The sequence below is a fragment of the Chanodichthys erythropterus genome, chromosome 11 (genome assembly GCF_024489055.1).
Source record: "Chanodichthys erythropterus isolate Z2021 chromosome 11, ASM2448905v1, whole genome shotgun sequence".
Taxonomy (NCBI): domain Eukaryota; kingdom Metazoa; phylum Chordata; class Actinopteri; order Cypriniformes; family Xenocyprididae; genus Chanodichthys; species Chanodichthys erythropterus.
Window position 1 is genome coordinate 5,519,769 of NC_090231.1, and position 23,120 is coordinate 5,542,888.

Here is a 23,120-nt window from a genome sequence, read left to right on the forward strand (position 1 = left end):
GGTCTCTGGAGACCCCGAAGACCATGTGTAACTTTTCTTTTTGACACTAACATAAAAACAAGGTATCACTCCAATTTATTTATTTATTTTTTATTTGTAGATCTTAAAAGTGTTAACCACCGTACAAAGTCTCATGCCATTTGGACAAAGAGAATTTTTTTTTCCTTCATTATTTGCAAGCAGTTCAATTTTTTTTTTTTAAATAATAATAAAATAGGCTATTAATTGTGTTTACTCTGTAAACCAATTATAGGAATATCTTAAAAAGCAAATTTGTAGTACCTTGAATCTCTATGGAATTTAATTTTGAGGGATTTTATATGTTTTAGATCATATTATTTATTAGTTTGTATTGTTGTTGTTATGTATGTATCCTTATGTATGTAAGTAAGTTTTTCATAATCGTCTTGACTTCATTTTAGGTAATCTCAGGGTGGATCCCGTGCGTCGTGCGTATTGCGTCATGGGTGTACGTGATACAAATACCTCTGCGTCATGCGCATGAACTCATTATCGTTTCAGCCACGAGGACGGACTGAAGGTTACCTGCTTCAACAGTGCTTGAACGGCAACCGACTTCTGTCTTTCCATCAATCATCTTCTTTGATTCCAGTCATTTTGTTTCCGATTAAAATCGAAAAACTGGTTTTAAGACGCTTGCTTTTAAAAAATAAATAAACTCGAACCAGCGTCGTTGACCATCTTTGCGAAAAAGACCAATTAAAACCAAAAGGTAAGCCTTTTATCAGAATCATCATTTTTATTCACTTATTCAGTTCACATTGTTTATATTTATTTTGATGCATGAATAACTCTCTTTGTATAGAGATTGCTGTATCCATCACTACCGAGCGATACACAAAGCCGCCATTTTGCTTGTTTGTGTTGATCGATTTAGTACTGCAGGGAAAATAAGATTCGAATCAAATAAAACGGAATTCGCTTCGTCTGACAAACTGTCGTTAATTCAAATTAATGTAATGTTTGTGAAGGCCTCACAGTCCTCAAATGGCCTCCGCGTCCATATGTTTCTTTAATGAATTAATTTTTCGACCATTTTGCGTTCGTTATCGCATGTGTTAAGACTGGATTTGCAGTATTTTGTTATAATCGCCAAAAATATTTAATAACCTAAGTTACGTTAAACAATTAGTTTGAACAATGGTGACGCTGTTTTCCCAATGAAAGTGGATGGGGACTGGATCCAAATTTTAAAAACGCTGCGATCTTCGTGAATACCGTTACCTTCTGTTTATTTCCTGAAGGTGACCCTTTATGTTTAATTATTTATTGTTTTAGACAAAAATATTCAACATATGTTGAGCGATTTGTTTGAAAAGTGGTACGCCGCTCAACCAATGAAAGTGGATGGGGACTGGAGCTGTGACCCACATTTTAAAACGCGCGATCTAACGTTACCTTATGTTTATGTCCTAAGGTGACCTTTTTTGTTTAATTATTTATGGATTTAGATGTTTCTGTTACTATTTTTGTTTAAACTACTTTTGTCTATTTTTATGTAACGTTAGGCTGTTATGTTCAGTAAAAAAAAAATCGTTGTAAATACTGACGAGTTTGTATATCTTTTAACACCAGCTGTAATTTTAGTTCATTTTGGCGTGTTTAAAGGATTAGTTCACTTTCAAATAAAATTTTCCTGATAATTTACTCACCCCCATGTCATCCAAGATGTTCATGTCTTTCATCAGTCGAAAAGAAATGAAGGTTTTTGATGAAAACATTCCAGGATTATTCTCCTTATACTGGACTACAATGGACTCCAAATGGTTGAAGGTCAAAATGAGTTTCAGTGCAGCTTTAAACGATACCAGACGAGGAATAAGGGTCTTATCTAGCCAAACGATTGGTCATTTAAAAAAAAAAAAAATACAACTGTATATGCTTTATAAACACAGATGATCATCTTGCACGTGCTTCTGCTTTTCGTATTCTTCAAAAAGCTTGCGCTGTATGTCATACGCCTTCCCTATTCAACTTACGGGGGAAAAAAAAAAACGAAACTGGCACCATGTTCGTTCCGTAAGTAAAATAGGGAAGGTGTAAGAAGCGCATACAGTTGTATTTTCTTTTTTAAAATGACCAATGGTTTTGCTAGATAAGACTCTTATTCCTCGTCTGGTATCATTTAAAGCCCTTTGAAGCTGCACTGAAACTCATTTTGACCTTCAACCATTTGGAGTCCATTGAAGTCCACTATAAGGAGAATAATCCTGGAATGTTTTCATCAAAAACCTTCATTTCTTTTCGACTGACGAAAGAGACATGAACATCTTGGATGACATGGAGGTGAGTAAATTATCAGGATTTATTTGAAAGTGAACTAATCCTTTAACAGCTGTTTTCGATAGTCAAACCTTTTTTTCATGTCTAAAATGTAATCTCATATGATCAATTATTTTTGAGGAATATAGGCACTGCTCTTTTAATACAATGAAAGTGGATGGGGACTGGTGTTGTCACCATCCAAAACGCTAACCAAGAAATCATTTTAAGTTGTTCAACAGGTTTGGTTTAATGTTCCCAGGTCACAAGGGGGGTTTTCATAGTCCTTTATTTAGTAAACAGATTTCAAGATCATCTTGTTATGTAGAATGTTGTATTAGGGGTTACCCCAGGCCACATTTCAGAAGCATGCATTCATGAGCTGTTTTTATGTCGCTTTTCAACAATGTCATAATTATAGTTGAGTTAATTATAGGTTAGAGATGCACATTGGCCAGATCGCTTGAGTAGGTGAGATTGGACAAACGGGCCAAACCTTGAGTAGAATTATCTAAGGGATCCATGAAATGAGTGTCATGCGATCATGTGCTTTTCCTCGTATCAAACGAATGAACATTAACACCACCTGTCCTGAGGATGTATTAAACACAGTTGTGTGGCGTAAACACCTGCTGCCATGTCTGGAACAGACAATAGACACTACTATTAGTGGGTCTGCGGTGAGCAACGATGCATGGAAATGCAGAAGCTGATGTCGGAGAGGTTACAATGCGTTCATTATTTATGGGGATGTCAGAGGCACGCAATAAAAATCAAATCTGTGTCCTCTCTTACAGAAACATGAGCTCTCAGGTGAGACAGAACTTCGAGGAGGCCTGCGAAGCCGCCATCAACCGTCAGATCAACATGGAGCTGTATGCGTCCTACGTCTACCTTTCTATGGTAAGAATCCATTATAACATCCCTTTACCATTTGGAAGCAAAGTGTAGCGTTCTAGATAAATGGGTGATGGGAAGGAGCATTGAGTTCAGTATGTGAATGACCCTTGCTTGAAAGTTTAGTTAATGATTCATTCGCTATCTGTCCTAATTGTTTTATTTCTCTCATGCAGTCGTACTACTTTGACCGAGATGATCAGGCTCTGCACAACTTTGCAAAGTTTTTCCACCATCAGTCCCACGAAGAGCGCGAACATGCCGAGAAACTGATGAAGTTTCAGAACCAGAGGGGAGGGAGGATCTTTCTGCAGGACGTGAAGGTACGTTTATTTGGTGTGTTCACATGATAGCATTACAGTTTGTCAGGACAAGGCAAGGACGCAGAGATAGAGAGGAGAGGGTTAGGGTGGGGCTCTTATCTTTAACTGGCACTGACCAAACTTCAACTGACGGTAAGCATGTTTGAGCTTCGCTTTGTTTTCGTGAGAGATTAAAAAGCATAACGGCCAACCACAAATGCTCTCAATACAGATTTTGCAATAACATTTATGATATTTGCATGAGTTGCAAGAGGGCAGGAGTGATTTTACCTGTTTCATTGGTAATGCAAAATGGTTGGTTCACATTAAATGTTTTTAGGAAGTTGGCTTGGCATCTGACTTCACATTTTAAATGCATGTTTAATTTATTAACGGTTTTGATTAATCAGTTAACCTGTTCATTCATTTCTTTGATTTAATCAGATGAAAAAAAGCTTAATTGGATGTAAAGATTAATAATAGATTTTAATAAAAAAAAAAAAAATTAAAATCCATTATTTGTGAAATTATTTCACATCTTGCCTTTTTATATCAGGTGGTACAACCAAATAGTTTTATGTATATACTGTAGTTGTACCACCTGACATAAAAAGTGTACCAACCTACCCATACTTGAAATGAGCAGTTTTCACCAGTATTTGAGATCTTCAAACCTTTTCCACAAGGATGAGTTGGATTTTCATGTTTACTGTTATTACCTAATCAATTCATGATAAAAGAGTCATGTTTGCAGTTGTGCCACCCTGACATTTGGGAACATGCAAATTGCTGGACAAACGTTTTTCAATTATCTCAACAACTTTAAAACTACTGATATTTATAAAATGATGCTGTAGTATTGTTTTCTTAGTCTGTTTGTTTGTTCGGACAGTTGCACCACCTGACATTTTGGGGTTTAAGATAACAAAACACAAAATATGTATTTAAATGTACTAAAAATGAATTCAAACTAAATAGGTTTTGTAGGAAAAAGGGATGTGTCATGAAATTATTTTAAAAGGAAAAAAGCACTTGAACACAAAAATATGCACGTCAAATTTACACCGGACGCGTTCAGTGCGACGCGACAAAAGACAATAGATCCCATTATAATCAGTGATGTTGTTTACACTGGATGCGGCGCGACGTGACATTCCCGACTGTAAACTGATTCCCCGTTCTGTTTCTGACCTAGTCCAAGTGCTTTCATCTTGTCGAGTTCAGTGTATACAGCTTTTAGCTGTTGTCGCATCTGGTGTAGACACGGTGTTACAGATAAGGATACAACTGTAAAATGTAAGGTATGCGCTGAGAAAAATATTTCAGTGCATCCATCAAAGCAATAATTTGTCTCCCTAATAGTTTAGAATGTATTAAAGGACATCTTAGGCATTACAGATTTGCATCGATCAAGTTCCAGTAAATAAGTAAAAGAAAAAGAAATGGTATGAAGTATTTAATTCTCTGGGTTATGCAAAAAAAAAAATTAGTGCAGTCAATTTCAAAATAAAAATCATTAATAGCACATTTTTACTGTAATTAGTCGCGATTAAAAGCAAGTGTTTTTAATTTTTTGACAATTTGACAGACTACAAATTAATGTCGAAACAACTTAAAGACAGTATATTTTTAATGTTTAATGGCATCTTTTTATGAATGAAGGCCAGTGTCACTGATAATAATACTGTACTGATGTCTCTATGAAACTTTATTACTTTATAAATGAAAGCTATCAATTTCAACATTTATTAGTTTTTAACCACTTTTAATTTAAGTGAACTTAAAACAATCTTCACATAAACCCATTATAATGTCATATTTACTTGTGGCCTGTCTAATAATTGAATAAAGTTATCAAACACTTTACAGTCTTCACTGCATAAATTTTAAATTAAATATAGATTCATCTTTATTAAAGCTACAATTTTTCTGTTCCCTTTGTTCTGTGATTAACATTAATGACCGAGATCATCACAGCAAATGGTTTATTAGGCTGCTGTCACTTTAAGAGCTGCCGAACATGAGCATCTTATTTCTCACAACTCTTTAAGTTAATTTAAGCTGTTATTTAACTCATTTAAGACTCCTCTTATGAGGATACTCAACAAAACGGCCATTTTGTCATAATTCTATGTGTTATTGATTGTTGTGCGAAAGAGAACCCGATACTGGTGCTTGTCTCTCTGTGCACACGAGTCGTGTGACATGACATTCACAGACAGCACGTTCTCATTTGTCTTGTGGTGCTTGACTAGCTTAAAAGCATTTGTATGAATAAGAGCATGATCATATAATGTAATGCTAGCCAAACTATGATGGAAAAAAAACGGATGCTGCGTTAATTTAACGTGTTAAACTAAAGTATTGCATGTGTTAACACGCTAATTTTGACAGCCCTAAAACAAAAATGCATTGCTTTCTTTTAAATACATGAATTAACATCAAAAAAGATCTGTTATTGTGATGTTATCACTAGGTTACCTCATTATTTGTGCTGTAATACAAGATTTTGCTCATGCCACTTTTAACCTTTGTGTTTATGCATGACAGAAACCAGAAAAGGACGAGTGGGGAAGTGGCGTAGAAGCGCTGGAATGTGCCCTGCAGCTGGAGAAGAGCGTCAATCACTCCCTCCTGGAGCTGCATAAGCTGGCCTCTCAGCACAATGACCCTCACGTGAGTGTGAACCTCACATACCAGTGCAGCTAGATGACTTCATTCACAAACAAACTTATTCCAAACACACCCGTCTTGTTTCTTACAGATGTGCGATTTCATTGAGACACACTACTTGGACGAGCAGGTGAAGTCCATCAAAGAACTGGGCGACTGGGTGACCAACCTGCGCCGCATGGGCGCCCCCCAGAACGGCATGGCCGAGTACATGTTCGACAAGCTCACGCTTGGCAAGGAGAGCAGCTAAAGGCTCCGTCCATTTGCTATATGAGTGTTTAATGTCCTACATGCCATCAAACTTTATATTTTATTGTTTAACTGACTGACTGGTCAACCTGTATGTCCAGTTATTTAAGCAGAAAAACCTTAGCTTGTTTTGCTCTATAATGCTTTGCTGTTGCACTTCTCATAAGCCATCGCAGTTCAAAATTTGACCTTTCTGCATGTGTTGTGTGATTCATCAATGAAATTATGCTCCAATAAAACAGAAACCTCTGGGATCTGAACTTGACTCGTGACTCATTTAAGTGTTTTCATGCTTTGATTTGAGCTTCTAATGGGGGTTAATTATGGAAATATGCAAAGATTGACTTTGGTAGGGATTTATTTTGTATGTTTTAGAAGTACTTAATCTTGGGAAATTAAAGGAGTTTTCCTTGCATATTTGAATATATATATTGAGTTGTAGTCTGAGGGGAGGAGGTATAAAAAATATAGTGATTTATTTTCCCCACAAAATTAACAGCAGGTAAAATTATTTGTCCCATGTCTTAATCGGTAAAATCGGAAACTGCTTAAATGAATTTTTCACGGTTATTTTGGGCTCCATATACATTATTGTTTAAAAGTTTGGGATTGGTAAGATTTTGTTTGTTGTATAAAGATGTCTGTTCACCAAAGCTGCAATATGTGAAATAGAAAAGTTTTCTTAATTAGCAATACTATTTTAATATGTTAATGTAATTTATTCCTGTGATCAAAGCTGAATTTTCAGCATCATTACTCCAGTCTTCAGTGTCACATGATCCTTCAGAAATCACTCTAATATAGTAACATTTATTTGTATCAATATTGTGCTGTGCAATATTTTTGTGGAAAAACCATGATATATTCTTCAGGATTATTTGATGAATAGACAGTTCAGTAGAAATCTTTTGTAACATAAATGTCTTTACTGTTACTTTGCCATGGCTAATACAGTGATTAAGGTTTGATTGTGTTTAATGTTGATTGTAGTGATAAATGTGACCACAGTCATCACAGTCTTAAGTATATACAGTATGAGTAGACTTACATTGATGCCAATGAAACCAGACACCCATCTGATCCAATGTTGTTTGAGTTTATTATTACAATATCCACCTTATTCCTGACGAGCCTACTGTGAATGAGTGGCACTTCCGGTTTTGGGAAGTTCCATTCAAAAAGCCAATCATAAGGTTTTGCTACAAATAAAGCTTATCTGTCAGTTTTTCCTTCATGTTTTATTTTTCAAACATTATGAGTGTTGGGGGTGACGCATTACAAGTAACTTGAGTCACGTAATCAGATTACTTTTTCAAGTGACGCATTACTTTATCGATTTACAACAAAATATCTAGGTTGTTACGTTTTCAAATAATAAATAAATTTTCACATTTTTTGACTGACAGCTCTCCTGTCCTCATGTTGAGAGAAATAAAGCGCAGAGGTGTTGTGCGCGCTGTGTGAATATGATGGTTATTGTAGTTTTAGACTAAATGTGAACATGCATTTACTCATCTCACTTGCACAAAAACATTCAGTATTTCTCAAAATGAATAAAAAAATAAAAAAACAGTGAAATGCAATCAGAATTTTATGCAAACCTGTAATAATTATTAACTATATTAAATAACACAAATATACTTTATGTATTTAATCTCACTTTATTAACCAAAGTCTTGCTGACCTTCAGTGATATAATCCAATAAGAAAGAATTACTTTATATTAGATTTAGAGATAAGAGTGTTGAACCTCCTTCTTGTGTATCCTGTTCTACAGAATGGCAGCACAGCTGAAGTTTGTTTGATGCCTCTAATGTACAGGCGTGAATTTGCATTTCCTTCAGCCTGAGGCTTATTCATTTCACTTTTGGTGTGAAAGGGCCTTAACATTTGCCAAAAATATTACTTTTTTTGGTGTTTTTAAAACACAAACAAGCAAGCCCAGACAAGAAAAAGTAACGCAAATGTAATGCAACGCATTGCTTTTCATAAAAAGTAACTATTAACGCAATTATTTACTTTTTTAGGGAGTAACGCAATATTGTAATGCATTGCTTTAAAAGTAACTTTCCCCAACACTGTATATTATCACAGTGATATTAACCTGTCCGTTATTGCTGGAAGGAATCACACTTTTGGGGTTATTCATGGTCTGAAGACAGTACCTTGTTGATGCTTTTTCACTTTTAAATATCCATTTTATGTTCGATGGTTGAACGGTGAGTAGAATAATGTCATCTCATTGTACAACTTTTTTGTTTTTAATGATTGCATTCATAGAGCCAGCCTTTCACTGATTGTTTACAACTTCACGGAAATTGCACCCATAATTCACACAAAGCATCATGGGGCGTAGGAATAAGATGGATAGCAAAGATCGGTCAAGAAGCGGTGATGAAAGTGTTAATATTTCAGCCAGATCTGGTGTCTTAACATCTGTAGTCATCATCACATCAAAAGAACAAAAGTGTTTGAGTGGAACAGTGGTTGAGAAGGAAATTAAAACAGCCCACTTCTCTTTTCATAAGAAGCAGGTGTTTTATAACCTAACTATTTCAGGATTTACACTTCCTCTTCTGTGAACTGTCAATGATACAGAAATTAAATTGGCATGAGTGGTTTCTGCAGACCAAAACTGAAAAAAGACCTTGTGTTTCAGTTCATTGTGTGCTTCCATTGTTAATCTAATTTATTGCATTATTACCTTAATTGTTAACATTAGAGCTTAATTGTCAGTTTCTGGCTTGACCTGGTCAGTGTTTATTCATTCAGAATTAGAAGCTCATCACATGATGAATCCCATTTAGTGACTAAGATCCCTGGGAACATGAAGTACAAGACTAAACATGACTGAATAATGCATTTATAATATTTTTAGGATGTCAACAAAAGAGTTATGAGAAAGTCAGCATTAGTATGTGGTGAAACGGGAAAGAGGTGGTCCAAACAACCTGTCTTGAGAAGATGAACACTTTGGTATGCTGAAAAAAACTGCATGTCATTGTGAGCTCTGATTTGTTATACAATTAAATCTATTTTTTTTTCTTTCATTCTTACAGAGAGGCTAATGTCTCATGCTTTTAAGGCCATGCAGCAGGGAATAGCAGATTAAACTATATTGGTTGATTAAACTATATGAACTATAAAAGTCTATATTGGGATTTATCAATTCATTACCATTCAATTTTTTTTTTTGAAAGAAATTAATACTTTTATTCAGCAAGCATGCATTAAATTGTCAAAAATTAACAGTATATACATTTCTAATGTTACAAATGATTTATATTTCATAAATAAATAAATGCTGTTCTTTTAAACTTTCTTTCATCAAAAAATCCTGAAATAAATTTATCACAGTTTCCACAAAAATAATATGCACAGCACAACTGTGATAATAATGTTTATTATTATACAAATTATTATATAAATAATTTTCAATAATAAATGTTTCTTGAGCAGCAAATCATCATATTAGAGTGATTTCTGAAGGATCATGTGACACTGAAGACTGGAGTAATGATGCTGAAAATTCAGCTTTGATCACAGAAATAAATTACAGTTTACAATATTGTCACATTTTCACATTTTAAATTGTAATAATATTTCACAATATTACTGTTTTTACTGCATTTTTGATCAAATAAAGGAAGCCTTGATAGAATAGACTATGAAACATCAAAAACCAGTTTTTATTTTAACAGCAGTGTAAATAATTAATAAAATCTGACTTTTGTTTGGAATGACAAACTGACAAATTTATTGATTTAACTTCTGTACTTTGTCATGGATTCTCATTTTCTATCTTTTTTGGTAACTGGAAACTAAGTGAGCTGTTGTATGCTCAGAGTTTAAGAGTCTGAATTAGTTTTTTTTAGCTAATAATTGATTTATTGTCTGATAAAAGGGTCTTATCAGGTCATATCCCACTTCTCCATGTGTGGGTTAACATTACCATAATGAAGATTTTTCACAGACACACACACACACACACACACACACACACACACACACACACACAGGTAGGCTGGTTTATGTACTTCTGTACATGCAGACATCTGGAATTTCCTTCTCTCTGAATAACCTTTATTGTTGCAGCAGCCGAGAGAGCTGGAAAAGATGTCAGCAGCATGAGAAGTGAAACTGAATCATGAATTTTAAACATCAATCAGAAAAGTTTATACAAAAAAATAGTATCTATAATATTTATATTCAGTTGAATTACAATGTTATACATTTTACTGATTAAATTATTTATTTATATTAAAACATACACGTTTTAATAAGCTAAAAATGCCATTTTATACCACAGAAACTAATTAATTTCTGCCATACTACACATCCTTTGCATGTTTAATTATTATTATTATTATTAATAATGAAAATAGTGAAGTTTAATTATTAAAAATATTATGGTTTATTGTACATCTAACTATTACAAAATTTGTAGTGTCAATATTTATTACAAATTACAATTTTATACCACAAAACTATTTCTTTTCTGCCATACTACTCTTCTACTGCATGCACTCTAAAACATGCTGGGTTAAAAACAACCCAAGTTGGGTAAAATATGGACAAACCCAGCAGGTTGGGTTAAAAGGCACTATTATGCCCTCTTTCACAAGATGTAAGTCTCTGGTCTGGTCAAGTTTCAGCTTAAAATACCCCACAAATTTGCCCCTATTTGGGGGTGAGCAAAAACATGCCTTTTACTATATTAATATATTGCTGGCTAAAAAAATAAATCCAAAACTGGTTGAAAAAAATGGCTGGGTAAAAAAAAACAAACCCTGGTTTTGTCCATATTTAACCCAGCATTTTTTAAAGTGTGTGTTTGATTACTTATTATTATTTTAAATTAGTATGGTTTCACTTTGTATTGGATATCTCAGATTACACGAAGATTGCAAAGTCTGGAGAGTTTCATCTCAGAATGTTTTGTTTAAAGTAATGTCTTAATAATGTAAACAGTCATTTTTCATTAATTCAGACTTTTACAGAAATAGAGGCAAAATATAGTCAGATTTTCCTAATGCTATCTGTCAAATCACAGTTAGGAAAATCCAAGTCCAGCCCAATCCGAGGCTTATAAAATGGATCAAACTGGATGAAGACCTGACGTGACTGAACTGAGCGATCCAAAAGGTAAGAGACTACTAAAGCACCTCTATATCATTATAATCTTATCTGTGTACAGCGATCGGAGATCTCTTTAAGTTGCTTTGGGATTGTCCAAATTTGTTTATATGTTCAGTTCTGTGATCATGAAGCTTATTCTTGCCATGCTGGTGCTGGGTTTGGTGGTCGAGGCTCAGGCGCAGCGGTACCGCTTCTCAGGACAAGCCATCCGAGGTCACTTATTTTTTACACCTATTAAACTTGAGGCAAACTGTAGGCACATCTGACACATTTTCACTGTTTCTTGTAGGTGGAAACGACATGTTTCGCACCTACCGGGATATGAGGAAGGCCAACTGGAAGGACTCGGACAAGTATTTCCATGCACGTGGGAACTATGATGCTGCCAGACGTGGCCCGGGAGGCAGGTGGGCCGCCAAAGTGATACAGAATCATGCTGACTGTGACCGATTTGATTTGAGCGCTGAAACTGTTTAAATGACTTTGGAATGTTAATGTTTACGTTTGACTGCATGAAAATTCCATGAAATCACTAATAGAACTTCTGATGCGTGCAGTGATGGAAGAGAGGCCCTGCAGGGTCTCAGTCGCCACGGCAACTCTGATTCTGCAGCTGACCGGGAGGCCAATCGCTGGGGGCGCAACGGTGGAGACCCCAACCACTACAGACCCAGAGGCCTTCCCAAACATTACTGAACACAGGAAATGTCTGAAATCTGCCTCCAGGACCAGGGTTTGCATGACAAATATAAAACCATCACTCTCTTTTTACATCTTGACAATCATCAGTAATTAAATCTGCATTTATGACAATACAAATGTAGTCTTTAATGTCATATTTTGATTGATCATGTTTTAGTTTCTGATTAAACAATTAAGCTTACTCATTTGTATGTCTATTTTCATTATTGTTGAGGTTTAAATTTGCATTTAACAATAATATATATGACATAAATACTAATTTTCCCCCAAAAAATGTTAGGTACACACACACACACACATTTGAAATATCAGTCAGAAAGGTTTATATTAAAAATGTTGTATTTATAATATTTAGTAACTCAACGAATATTTAGTTAATTTACAATGTTAAATATTTGTTTGATTACAATTTTATTCCTTATTTATATAAAATTATGCTTTATACATTTTATTATGCTTTAAATAAATGTACTTATAAGCTAAAAATGTTTTACACCACAAAACTAATGCATTTCTGCCATACTGCATTTTCATTTCCTTGTGTTTAATTATTATTAGTTATGGATTCATTTTGTAGTGCACATCTCACTATGAAGATTTATTACGCAATATTTATTACGAATTAGATTTTAATTAATATTCAGTCAAATGTTTCATCTCAGATTGTTTTGTTTGAAGTAAATATTGGTCTTTTGCAGCATTTTAACACAATATAAACAGTCTTTTCTAGAAATAGCTGATCAAAATAGTCAGATTTTACTAACGGAATCTGCCACATCAGTTTGGAAAATCCATGTCCAGCTCAATCCGAGGTTTATAAAATATCTCTAAATGCAGTGAAAACCTGATGTGACTGAACTGAGCAGACCAGAGAGGCAAGACTGACTAAACCACTTCTATTAATGCAAACATGTTAAGTTATAGTCTACTCTGCTGGTCACGTGGCCCAGTCTGTTGTGATTGTTCGATCGCTTACAGCGCGTGTCGGAAACTAAACGTCCATTACAATATCTGAATTTCAAAATGAAAACAAAACATGTCCAAAAAAATAGTCCTAACCATAAATTATGCCTAAGGCACATAAACCCTCACTGCTGTGCCCTATCACCTCATCTCCATCTTTCTTTCTATTTACTGCTGTTTTACTGTAGTCCAGATGTGGTAATACAACATCATATCAAAACGTTCATCAGATATGTTTTTAGTAGCTATCTGAGTAAACAGCTCATTTTGCACGTCTCTTTTCATTCACGTGACTCGTTGTTTATGTTGTAGCGCCTCCAGCTGGTCACTCAAACACACTGTCTTTACACTAACCCACCAACAGCTTTGTCAATAAATGAATAAACATAAAATTGCATAAAGCATGTTCTTTATGTTCATGAACGGATACTGAAGACCCTTCCTCCTCTCTGAATGATACTGATACTTTCAAATGAAACTGTAGATTCCCAATAGGCTAAAACAATGACAAAAAGAGAAAGAAAGCTGTTCTTACATGAAAATAACAGCACATTTGCTTGCTTGAACAACAAAAAAACTACTTAGAGACCATTATTAGATCTCTAGTCTAAAGCATTCAGGAATATGCCAGTAAACATGCTATATCCCAGGGTCATCATCTATAGATAAATTCAATTTATACATTCTGAGGCCTACTGCTTTTTATATGGCCTTTATAACCTACAATAATAACAAAACACACAGGGTATTTATTTATATGTATTATTTTGACTATAAATATGATTTTAAATTACTAACAAATCATACAATTCTGGTTTTAGTTTTTAATTTTAACTTTGAATTCATAAATGCGTAAGAAAAGTAAAACTTTGTGAACACACAAAATGCCTCATATTTTAAAATATGAAAATATGATATATTTTTTTTATATGAGTCATTCCATGAAACCGGTACGATTTGAGTCCCTCTTACCTTTTTCAGTGTATTTTATTTATTGGGTCACCAAAATATATATTTTAAAAGCTTTTTGTATGAATTGAAATGCCTCCTTTAATAATGTTTAAAAACATGACATACATTTATCTTCATATCAGAAATTATTTAGTTTTTTTTTTCCAGTTGACACCACCTATTTTGTCATGTCCCTCAAGGCCTTCTATGAAAGTGTACTTGGGATATGAATAATAAAATGAGAAAAAAGCCCATTTATTCTGTCATTCCCATAAATATCCATCTGTGCTTTTTTTGCTGGGAATGCTGGGAAGTAAATTCACGATTATTCATTAAAATCCCATTATTTAGTAACCCCTCAACCCCGTTACAACAAACCATTCTCCCCTATAAAAATAATGAACTGATACTTATGTGACGTCATTAATAGGAAGTGACATCATAGAAGTCTTCTGAACAACATTGTGAGCAGACACAGGCAATTGACCACCTTCTTTAATAATTATGACTAAATTATGTTGTGAAATTGTGTTTGTCAAGCTTAACGACTCAACCCCGTTACATCAATTAAAGATAAAAAACTATTACTTGTGAAAATGATCTTTCTTATTTCAACATTATTCATGATTTCTTAATATCATGCATGCCATGTGCTCTCCATTTATTCACTAGATTTAGAGCAGTGGACAATTTGGGCAAAAAATCACAACCCCATCACACCTACATTTTTATTAATTATTATTATTATTTTAAGTTTATGAAAAAGTAATTTAAGGTTAGTTGAATTCTGTCTGAAATATTCAATCATAAGAATACTGAATTTAGTTCAAATTCTGAAATTAAGCCTTTGATCAAAAATGATGAGGTTTCTGTCACAAAAAGTGCCCATTTCAGGCTTTTGTACAGCAAAAGTGTGAAATTTTATGTATCTTTTATATTTGCAATTACTGAATTAGTGAGAGGGACGTCTGATTAATAGGAAAATGTTGATGTATTTTCACAAATACATTTTATAATAATATTCAGAGAGCTCCCATAGTGTCCATAACTTAAAATAATGACCAATAATAATAGGGATTTGATGCCTGAGATGGGAAAATATGTTTTTCTGGAAGTTAAATATGTCATTGTTGTGGAGTGTTCAGAAAAGTAATATGTTTTGTTAAACATATTACTAAAAGTGTGTAAGTCCAAATCGTACCGGTTTCGTGGAATGATTAATATATATCCCACCTTGCATCCATTCTATGTTGTTTGATGCTCTTGTGTCTGATGTACTGTTGCATTAAAACTTCCACAAAAAAAAAAAAAAAGGTTTGCAACATCTGACTGCAGGCATCTGGAAGTTCCATCCATGTATCGGATGCATGAATGCATGAACAAGCAGTTATAATATTTGGGAGTGCAAATAACAGTAAAGCTTTATACAAAAGCAAAACTGAAATCATCTCACATACTAAAGCAAAAAACAATTAGTCAATGATTAGTTCTGAATCATTTCATAAGGAAAAAAAAGTGGAACTTTGGATAAAAGTGTCTGCCAAACGCATGACAAAAGCTATTCAGTTATATGATGGTTTGGATCAGTAAAGATAGTTATCACATAGCCTTTTTTACACCCTTTCAATCAATGAAAAAAGTAAATAATCACACCCAACTTCCCAGAATAAGTTGTGCAACACAGGAATTGGCCACAAGATCCAAAACATTTACAGCCCATCACAACCGGGAAACTCAGTGTCCAACCCAAAGCGCATAATGGTCAATAAATCCAGCTTCATCCACAACTGACTCAGCAAAAAGACAAGATTATAAATTGCTGCAACATCAATGTCAACACTGTGCTTGAGAGGGTTTAGCTGACACTTTATGAACAAAGATCCAACTGACTCACACCTTTAACCCATCATGTGCAAAACAGAATCTCCATTCATTCCCTTTTCCAGACATAAATGTATTGATTTAATCACAATGTCTCACAGATATCTGAATGTTACATCATGTTTATGAAAATGTAGGCATACTGTTCATATCAGCATGTTGTTATTAGAGGTCAATTCTCTTAATCTAATTAGACATCTTGCTACTTTTTCACTGAAATCTAATTCCACTCAAATGGAGTTTTTCCTGCAGTAATTTCTGCCTGCGCTCATGCAAAGGCCCATTGGATGTGCAGCCATTTTCAAATTACCAGTATACATAAAGGAATTATTAAAAAGCCTAATCTTTTGATCAGCAAGACGGCCGTTATTTGAGTAATCATGCAGTAAAGTTTCCATTCACTCATACTATTCCACATTATAAACCACATTTGAAAATTCTGAAATGAACAAGGAAGCAAAAATCATTTTGTAATAAACTTTATTTTGGTCCCGAGGAGACAGATTAGTCAAAGAGTCCGAATCCCATGTCGTCATCGGATTCTTCAGACTCCTCTTTCTTCTCTTCTTTCTTCTCCTCCGCTGCAGGAGAAAGAAAAGGGATAAAGACGTTAACAACATTACAAGACCTAAAGGAAACCAACCCTAAACGGTTCACATTTATTTAACCATAAGTCAAATTACAACTTTCAAACAATAACAGCATGATACATTTACAAAAAAAATCCTGAAGGCCCTTTGACTTTTTTTCCCTTAATGAGTAATTTATGCAAATTTAACTGGGATTTATTAATATTTCATAAAACATTGCCCTAAATATCATCTGAAATATGCCAATAAAAGATTGTGAGCGTTTTGGGATGGAAACGCCAAAATGTGCATAAAATCTAAAAATGTGCATAAACCCTGTATGCGCTCAATTGAGTCGGATAAATTTATCCAATAAGACGTGCGACTTTGTGATGGGACGGCATAACGGGACTAACCAGCAGACCGATCTTTTTGCACAGCATCTGAAATGTTTTGGTTGTTCTGAAACGCCTGAGCAAAGCCTGTTAGTCAAACCGTCTTACGACTGCGTTTTTAACTTTATTGCATTTTGTTTGCGTGAACATATGAAAATTATATACAATGGCTTCCCCTACTGCAGCAACTTCCATTGTTCCAATTAGTGATATTTTGTGCCAATTTATTAGTAAGTGACGATTTTGTACTCTTCGGCTCAGTGGATAAAAATGCTGCTTTATTCGCAAATGTTTTTCGCAACTTTGGATGGGAACATAGCTAACATCAAGATTCATCAGGATCAAATTGTGAAAGGATGGATGAGAGGGAGCATGAAGAATGGAAATAAATGTTATTTCCATCAACAGGTGCATCCTTTTTTGTTACAGATCTTGTATTGACAATGCAAGAGGTGGGCACTCTGTAAAGTCTCCTCCAGCACATCCCAAACACTTTCAATGAAATTAAGGACTCAGAGGTGCCAATTCATGTGTGAAAATGATTGTTCATGCTTCCTCCAAACAATTCTTTCACAATTTGAGCCTTGACATTGTCATCCTGGAATATGGCCATGATGTGTCTTCCTACATGGTTGTTTAAGAAATGAAAAGCTACACACTCCGATTATGGTTAGGAGAACTGTTGGCAAATATAACATGCTAGAAACAATCACTGCAATAATGATCCAGTCGTAGACTCAAAGTATTCGCCCATTTAAATCTTTAAATTTAAAATTTAAATTTTTTTGGGCCAGGCAGTGTTTATAATCATAATACAATAATAATACTTCGATTACTTTCAGCCACATTTTTACTGTTTAGTTACTTAAAACATTTTTAATATACTTGCCTATCAGAGATTTGTTTGAAATTGAGAGACAGGAAGAGGCATAATGAAAATAAGGCACTGACCAGCAGGGGCGGCGGCAGATCCTCCAGCGGATGGGGCGGCAGAGGCGGAAACAGCCACAGCACCACCGGACGGCACGCTGGCCAGCTTACTGAAACCTGTCAGACGGCAAAAGACACACACTTAGGCCCTGTTTACACCTGTTATTGAGATGCGTTTTCGTCGAGTGGATCACAAGTAGATGAGGGAGAGACATTCCCGTTTACACCTGGTGTTTAAATCCGTCTCTTCTGTCCTGATTTCTTTGAGTGGAGGGTGTATGGGCGGGTAAATGTATGTTTTTTTTGATCTGATAGAGAAAATAAGCTCATGCAATTTACATGTGAACACGACCGGAGATGATGGAAAAACATACAGAGATCATCAACTTTTGTTTCTGCTCTGACAGACACAAGACCGGCAGAACGCTGTGAGTGTGTGTTAGAAATCAGGAATGGTGAGAGAACATTGTGCTTAGTACATTTTTCATCTTCAAACCAAACTTGAGTCTTCAAAAAGTTAAAATCCCATCTGGCTAGAGCTCTTCTCATAATGTTTACCCATTAGGTCAGTAGATGGTCTTTTGTAGCCGTTTGAACATTCGACCACATGAGCGTTTACGTTATGAAAGCAATCCAGTCTAATGTGTTTTCAACTACCTCTGGAAGTGATCGAAAGTTGACAAGCTTAAAACGTTTTACACTCCGTTTACACCTGTATTCAGTGTCGTCCACTTGTGATCTGATTGACCAAATACGCTTCTTAATTCCAGGTGTAAACATGGCCCTAAGACACATGCTCATGCACTCTTTGACCAAATTTTGTTATTGATTATTACTGGATAAAGCTTTTAAGAAAGATTATACTCAAAGAACAATTTCTATTACTATTTTAAAACAATTACATAAAACATTACAAAAGACAACAAGCGTACATCATACCCAGAAATACCACTTCAATGCCAATGAAAATGAGTCTTAAAGGGATAGTTCACCCAAAAATGAAAATTTGATGTTTATCTGCTTACCCCCAGTACATCCAAGATGTAGGTGACTTTTTCTTCAGTCAAACGCAAATTATGATTTTTAACTGCAACCGCTGCCGTCTGTCAGTCAAATAATAGCAGTGGATGGGAACTTCAACTATAACAGTAAATAAAACTTGCTTAGACAAATCGAAATTAAACCCTGCGGCTCGTGATACACCACTATGTCAAACTCCGTTCAGCTTCCGGTGAGTGAGGACAACGGCAGTGATGTCTCGCGCTCATTCAAGTATATGGGCGAGACATCACTTCCGTCATCACAACGCGTTTTTTGACCTCACTAACAGGAAGCTGAACGGAGTTGGACATAGTGGTGTATTAGAGGTAAAAAATTATATAAATAATGTTCGGTTTCTCGCACAAACCGATCGTTTCGTGTCTTAGGACATTAATGTGTCGTCACGAGCCGCAGGGTTTCATTTGGATTTGTCTAAGCAAGTTTTATTTACTGTTATAGTTGAAGTTCCCATCTACTGCTATTATTTGACTGACAGACGGCAGCGGTTGCAGTTAAAAATCATCATTTGTGATCGACTGAAGAAAAAATGTCACTACATCTTGGATGCACTGGGGGTAAGCAGATAAACATCAAATTTTCATTTTTGGGTGAACTATCCCTTTAAATGCTTCACCCAAAAGATAAAAAAGACCCAATGATGGTTCAAAATGTTAATAAAAAGAAATCGATCAGTATAATGAAAGCATTCAGAAGAGACACGATCACTTTATATGATGATCAGGCTTAATTTGGCTTTTATGTAGGACAGTGGTTACCAAACTTTTTAGCGTGGAGTACCATCCTTCTGCATACCCCCTCTCTCTTTCACTTCGACTGCAGTCACACCTTTACCATTAAGGGACAATATTTTCCCCCTAAATTGATTTTCCAGTGCATATTTTGACCTTTCTGAATAACTTTATAAAATAACGTTAAATAAAAATGTTCAACAGAGAAATATGTAATGGTAAAACTTTTAAATATTAAACTAAAACCGCCAGTAGGTGGCAGCAGGTCACTGTTTTTATGAGTGAGTCATCGAGTCATTCATTCAGTAACGAAGCAAGTGGCTGTGAATGAATCATTGACTCACGATTCGTTCAAAGCTGCATAATTGTTCGCGAAACAGACGTGTGTTGTAGTTCTGCTGTGGTTTTCGTTAGAACTATTATTTCATTGCAAAATACAGTAAATACTGACAGTACAGTGTTTAAAATGTACGTTTTGTTTTTTGACCTGTTGTATAATAATGTCACATTTGCAGTCATGTGGATATTTGGGAACAATTGCATTCTTGCTCGTTATCATCATTAAATACAAGAACTCACACAAGGTATGTTTTTGTAATTGAAATTAATCCATTATCTGTGTCTATAATTGTTCTTCATGTGAGTAAGTGCTGAATCCCCACTTTAAAAAAGGTGCATTGTCGAGAATGACAGTAATTTAGCACGATTTAAGGCAGCAGATTCGGCACGCAATCTATCATATGCATGCTGATTGTGTGCATACAGTCATTTTTGACAGCAAATGATGAGGTAATATGATTAAATGTACTGGATTTACGGCATTTCGGCAGTTAGAAATAGATGCCCGGCTTTAATAATATTTTAAGGTAGAATTAAATGAACTACTCAGCATTTTGCTCACGAACCCCAGTTTCGAAGCCACTGATGTAGGAGAATCTACAGCTAGCTGTGCATTAAACAACTTTAATGCACAATGTGGAGGCAAAGAACCACCTGACGTGAAGCAGAGTGCATTCAAATCATTTAATGCACAGCTAGCCATGGACAATCACACTTATGCCAGTATTGACAAGTTAAAGCTGTTATTGGTGTTTGCAGAACAATATTTGACCTGGAAAAGTAAAAATGATTACAGTTACGGCTTGTTGGATCTGCTTTGAATCAGACATGGAGATAAAGTGCCATAAGATCAGATTTATTTGAATGGCTGGACTTAAACATTCTCAAGTCTCTTACATCTGTAACCACTATGTTACCAGTGTAAATAATGACCCGACTTACCTTGGGCAATCACCTCATCAATATTTTTGCCATTGAGCTCGGACACAACCTACAATACAGAAAAAGTAAAGAGAAGCACATAAACAACAGGCGAATGGATGTAGTCCATTACAAACACAACATTTGATCCGGTCTCTGTGTTCATGCACAGTTGTAGACTCACCTTGTCCATACGGGTGTCATCAGCTTCAATGCCAACACTGTCCAGGATCTTCTTGATGTCACCTGTGCTGGGACTCCCTTTGCCTCCGAGGGCAGCGAGCAGGTAAGCAGCTACGTAACGCATCCTACATCAAATAAAGAGAAATGAATGGAAACATTTTGACTTGAAAAAGGGTCATCATTCAAAAATATTTGACAGCTGAATGCCTCAACGATTTACACAAATAATTTAATTCAAGCAATTAAATCTTCCGAATTTAAAATAATCCTAATTTTACACTCTATTACACTATTTACTCACTATCATAGGTTTTTTAAATTAAAAAAATGCATCAAATGTGTACACAAAAACGTAAATGAACAATAATTGAGCTCTTCTCCTAATAAAGAGTTAAATATAAAAAAAATAGGAGGGCATTTAGTGTTTGAAATAAAACAACAGCTCAATCTCTCACTATAGTAATTATGTGTTGAGCCACATGGCGGAGTGTACTAATGCTAGCGGACTGTGTTTCAATACATCAATCTGAGCTTCTCCACTACATCAGCCTCGCAAATGAACGATTGAGGGTCTTTATGGTACCAAATACACTCGTTATTCGCTCGTTTGAGGTTTACGTGTGTTTGTTAGATCGGTGTTTTTATTCACTCACTTTACGGAGAGAGAGAGACTCGCGTGCTCACAGGCGGGCTCGTGCAGGCAGAAAGGAAGCGGAAAGGTGGCGAAAACCGGAAAAACGACACGAGCGATGACGCCACACGCGAGGAGCGAATCGAAAGGACGAAAGGCACGTCAATCACGAGGTTGAGGGCGGGGTCTTTTCTCTTTCCCTCCTTTTTTCGAATGAAGTCGTCATATTTAGGTAACTTAAATATTAATCTAGTTATATATATATATATATATATATATATATATATATATATATATATATATATATATATATTTTTTTTTTTTTTTTTTTTTTCTACCCATGTGCTCAAAGAGCAAAATAAAAACTCCATCATGATGTTTTCATAACTTTCAAAAAAGAGAAAAAAAATCGAGAGCAGTCAGAAAAGAGAAATGTGTCATTTTTACCGTCACTTCCAGTTAGCTATTTTTTTGTAATTTGATAGTAGTGTAGTATAGTGCTATAAATATATACGTTAAAAAAGGGGGAAAAAAATATATAAAAAATGGCAGAATTTACGATCACAGTCTGTGAAAGGGTCCATTACGCTAATAATAAAATGTATTATATTTTACGCATATATATTACGCTAATAATAAAATATTTTTTATATTACGCATATATAGTACACTTATGATAAAATATTTTTTATAGACGCATATATAGTACACTAATAATAAAATATATTATATATTACGCATATATATTTTGCTAATAATAAAAATGAGAAACAATATATAACTGTCTGGTATTTTTGTGCTCAGTCACTGATCTATACAATATCAGTGTGCCTATAGATGTGACAGTAGCCTTAAGTTTGCTGATTCATGTTTTATATATAATTTATATTGCATTTAGGAAACAAAAATCATTCCAAAAATTGAGGGGAAACTTTCATAACTTTCAGAGAAATGGCAAAAAGGACAGTTCTTCTGTGACACATGCATGTTGGTCATTGTTAGTGGAGTGAGAGTGTGAAAAATATGTTGTTTTCCTTCCTAAAAAAGTTGAAAATTGGCATTTAATGTGACAAATTCTAAATTATTTAGCTCATATTTATCATTTAAAGGGATAGTTCACCCCAAAATGAAAATTCTGTCATCATTTACTCCCCTTCAAGTTGTTCCAAACCTGTATGAGTGTCTTTGTTCTGCTGTGCGAGATTTGCTTGGTTACAGACATTCATCAAATTATCTGAACAGCAGAATAAAGAAACTCACACAGCTTTGGAACTTGAGGGTGAGTAAATGATGAGAGAATTTTCATTTTTGGGTGAACTACA

The 23,120-nt window shown here is 34.9% G+C and overlaps 3 protein-coding genes across 4 annotated transcripts; 2 read left to right on the top strand and 1 right to left on the bottom strand.

The window, feature by feature from the left end:
• The first annotated feature begins 502 nt into the window (after positions 1–502).
• On the top strand, positions 503–6,664 carry fth1a (ferritin, heavy polypeptide 1a). The gene is made up of 5 exons (XM_067401099.1): positions 503–733; positions 3,081–3,186; positions 3,357–3,503; positions 6,033–6,158; positions 6,247–6,664. The coding sequence occupies exons 2-5, from the start codon at positions 3,085–3,087 to the stop codon at positions 6,403–6,405; spliced, it is 534 nt and encodes a 177-aa protein (XP_067257200.1). The 5' UTR covers positions 503–733; positions 3,081–3,084; the 3' UTR covers positions 6,406–6,664.
• A 4,848-nt stretch (positions 6,665–11,512) lies between these two features.
• Positions 11,513–12,292, top strand: saa (serum amyloid A). Of its 2 annotated transcripts, XM_067401101.1 has the most exons (4): positions 11,513–11,549; positions 11,659–11,756; positions 11,833–11,950; positions 12,101–12,292. In XM_067401101.1, exons 2-4 carry the CDS (start codon positions 11,669–11,671, stop codon positions 12,237–12,239), a joined length of 345 nt encoding a protein of 114 aa, XP_067257202.1. In that variant the 5' UTR covers positions 11,513–11,549; positions 11,659–11,668; the 3' UTR covers positions 12,240–12,292. The 2 variants fall into 2 exon arrangements, with proteins under 2 accessions (XP_067257202.1, XP_067257201.1); XM_067401100.1 differs by lacking the exon at positions 11,513–11,549 and having other exon boundaries at positions 11,557–11,756.
• A 4,211-nt stretch (positions 12,293–16,503) lies between these two features.
• Positions 16,504–21,880, bottom strand: rplp2l (ribosomal protein, large P2, like). Its single transcript, XM_067400318.1, has 5 exons — positions 21,821–21,880; positions 21,169–21,292; positions 21,006–21,054; positions 17,956–18,051; positions 16,504–16,621 (listed from the first exon to the last, which is right to left on the bottom strand). The coding sequence occupies exons 2-5, from the start codon at positions 21,289–21,291 to the stop codon at positions 16,545–16,547; spliced, it is 345 nt and encodes a 114-aa protein (XP_067256419.1). The 5' UTR covers position 21,292; positions 21,821–21,880; the 3' UTR covers positions 16,504–16,544.
• Positions 21,881–23,120: the final 1,240 nt, after the last annotated feature.

Excerpts from the sequence above, each read along its gene's own strand:
- fth1a (XM_067401099.1), top strand. The coding sequence starts at position 3,085 with ATGAGCTCTCAGGTGAGACAGAACTTCGAGGAGGCCTGCGAAGCCGCC. Across the intron at positions 3,504-6,032 it reads TCTTTCTGCAGGACGTGAAG|AAACCAGAAAAGGACGAGTG; the intron begins GTACGTTTATTT and ends TATGCATGACAG. Across the intron at positions 6,159-6,246 it reads CTCAGCACAATGACCCTCAC|ATGTGCGATTTCATTGAGAC; the intron begins GTGAGTGTGAAC and ends TGTTTCTTACAG.
- saa (XM_067401100.1), top strand. The coding sequence starts at position 11,651 with ATGTTCAGTTCTGTGATCATGAAGCTTATTCTTGCCATGCTGGTGCTG. Across the intron at positions 11,757-11,832 it reads CTCAGGACAAGCCATCCGAG|GTGGAAACGACATGTTTCGC; the intron begins GTCACTTATTTT and ends TGTTTCTTGTAG. Across the intron at positions 11,951-12,100 it reads AGACGTGGCCCGGGAGGCAG|TGATGGAAGAGAGGCCCTGC; the intron begins GTGGGCCGCCAA and ends TGATGCGTGCAG.
- rplp2l (XM_067400318.1), bottom strand. The coding sequence starts at position 21,291 with ATGCGTTACGTAGCTGCTTACCTGCTCGCTGCCCTCGGAGGCAAAGGG. Across the intron at positions 21,055-21,168 it reads ATGACACCCGTATGGACAAG|GTTGTGTCCGAGCTCAATGG; the intron begins GTGAGTCTACAA and ends TCTGTATTGTAG. Across the intron at positions 18,052-21,005 it reads TGATGAGGTGATTGCCCAAG|GTTTCAGTAAGCTGGCCAGC; the intron begins GTAAGTCGGGTC and ends GCCGTCTGACAG.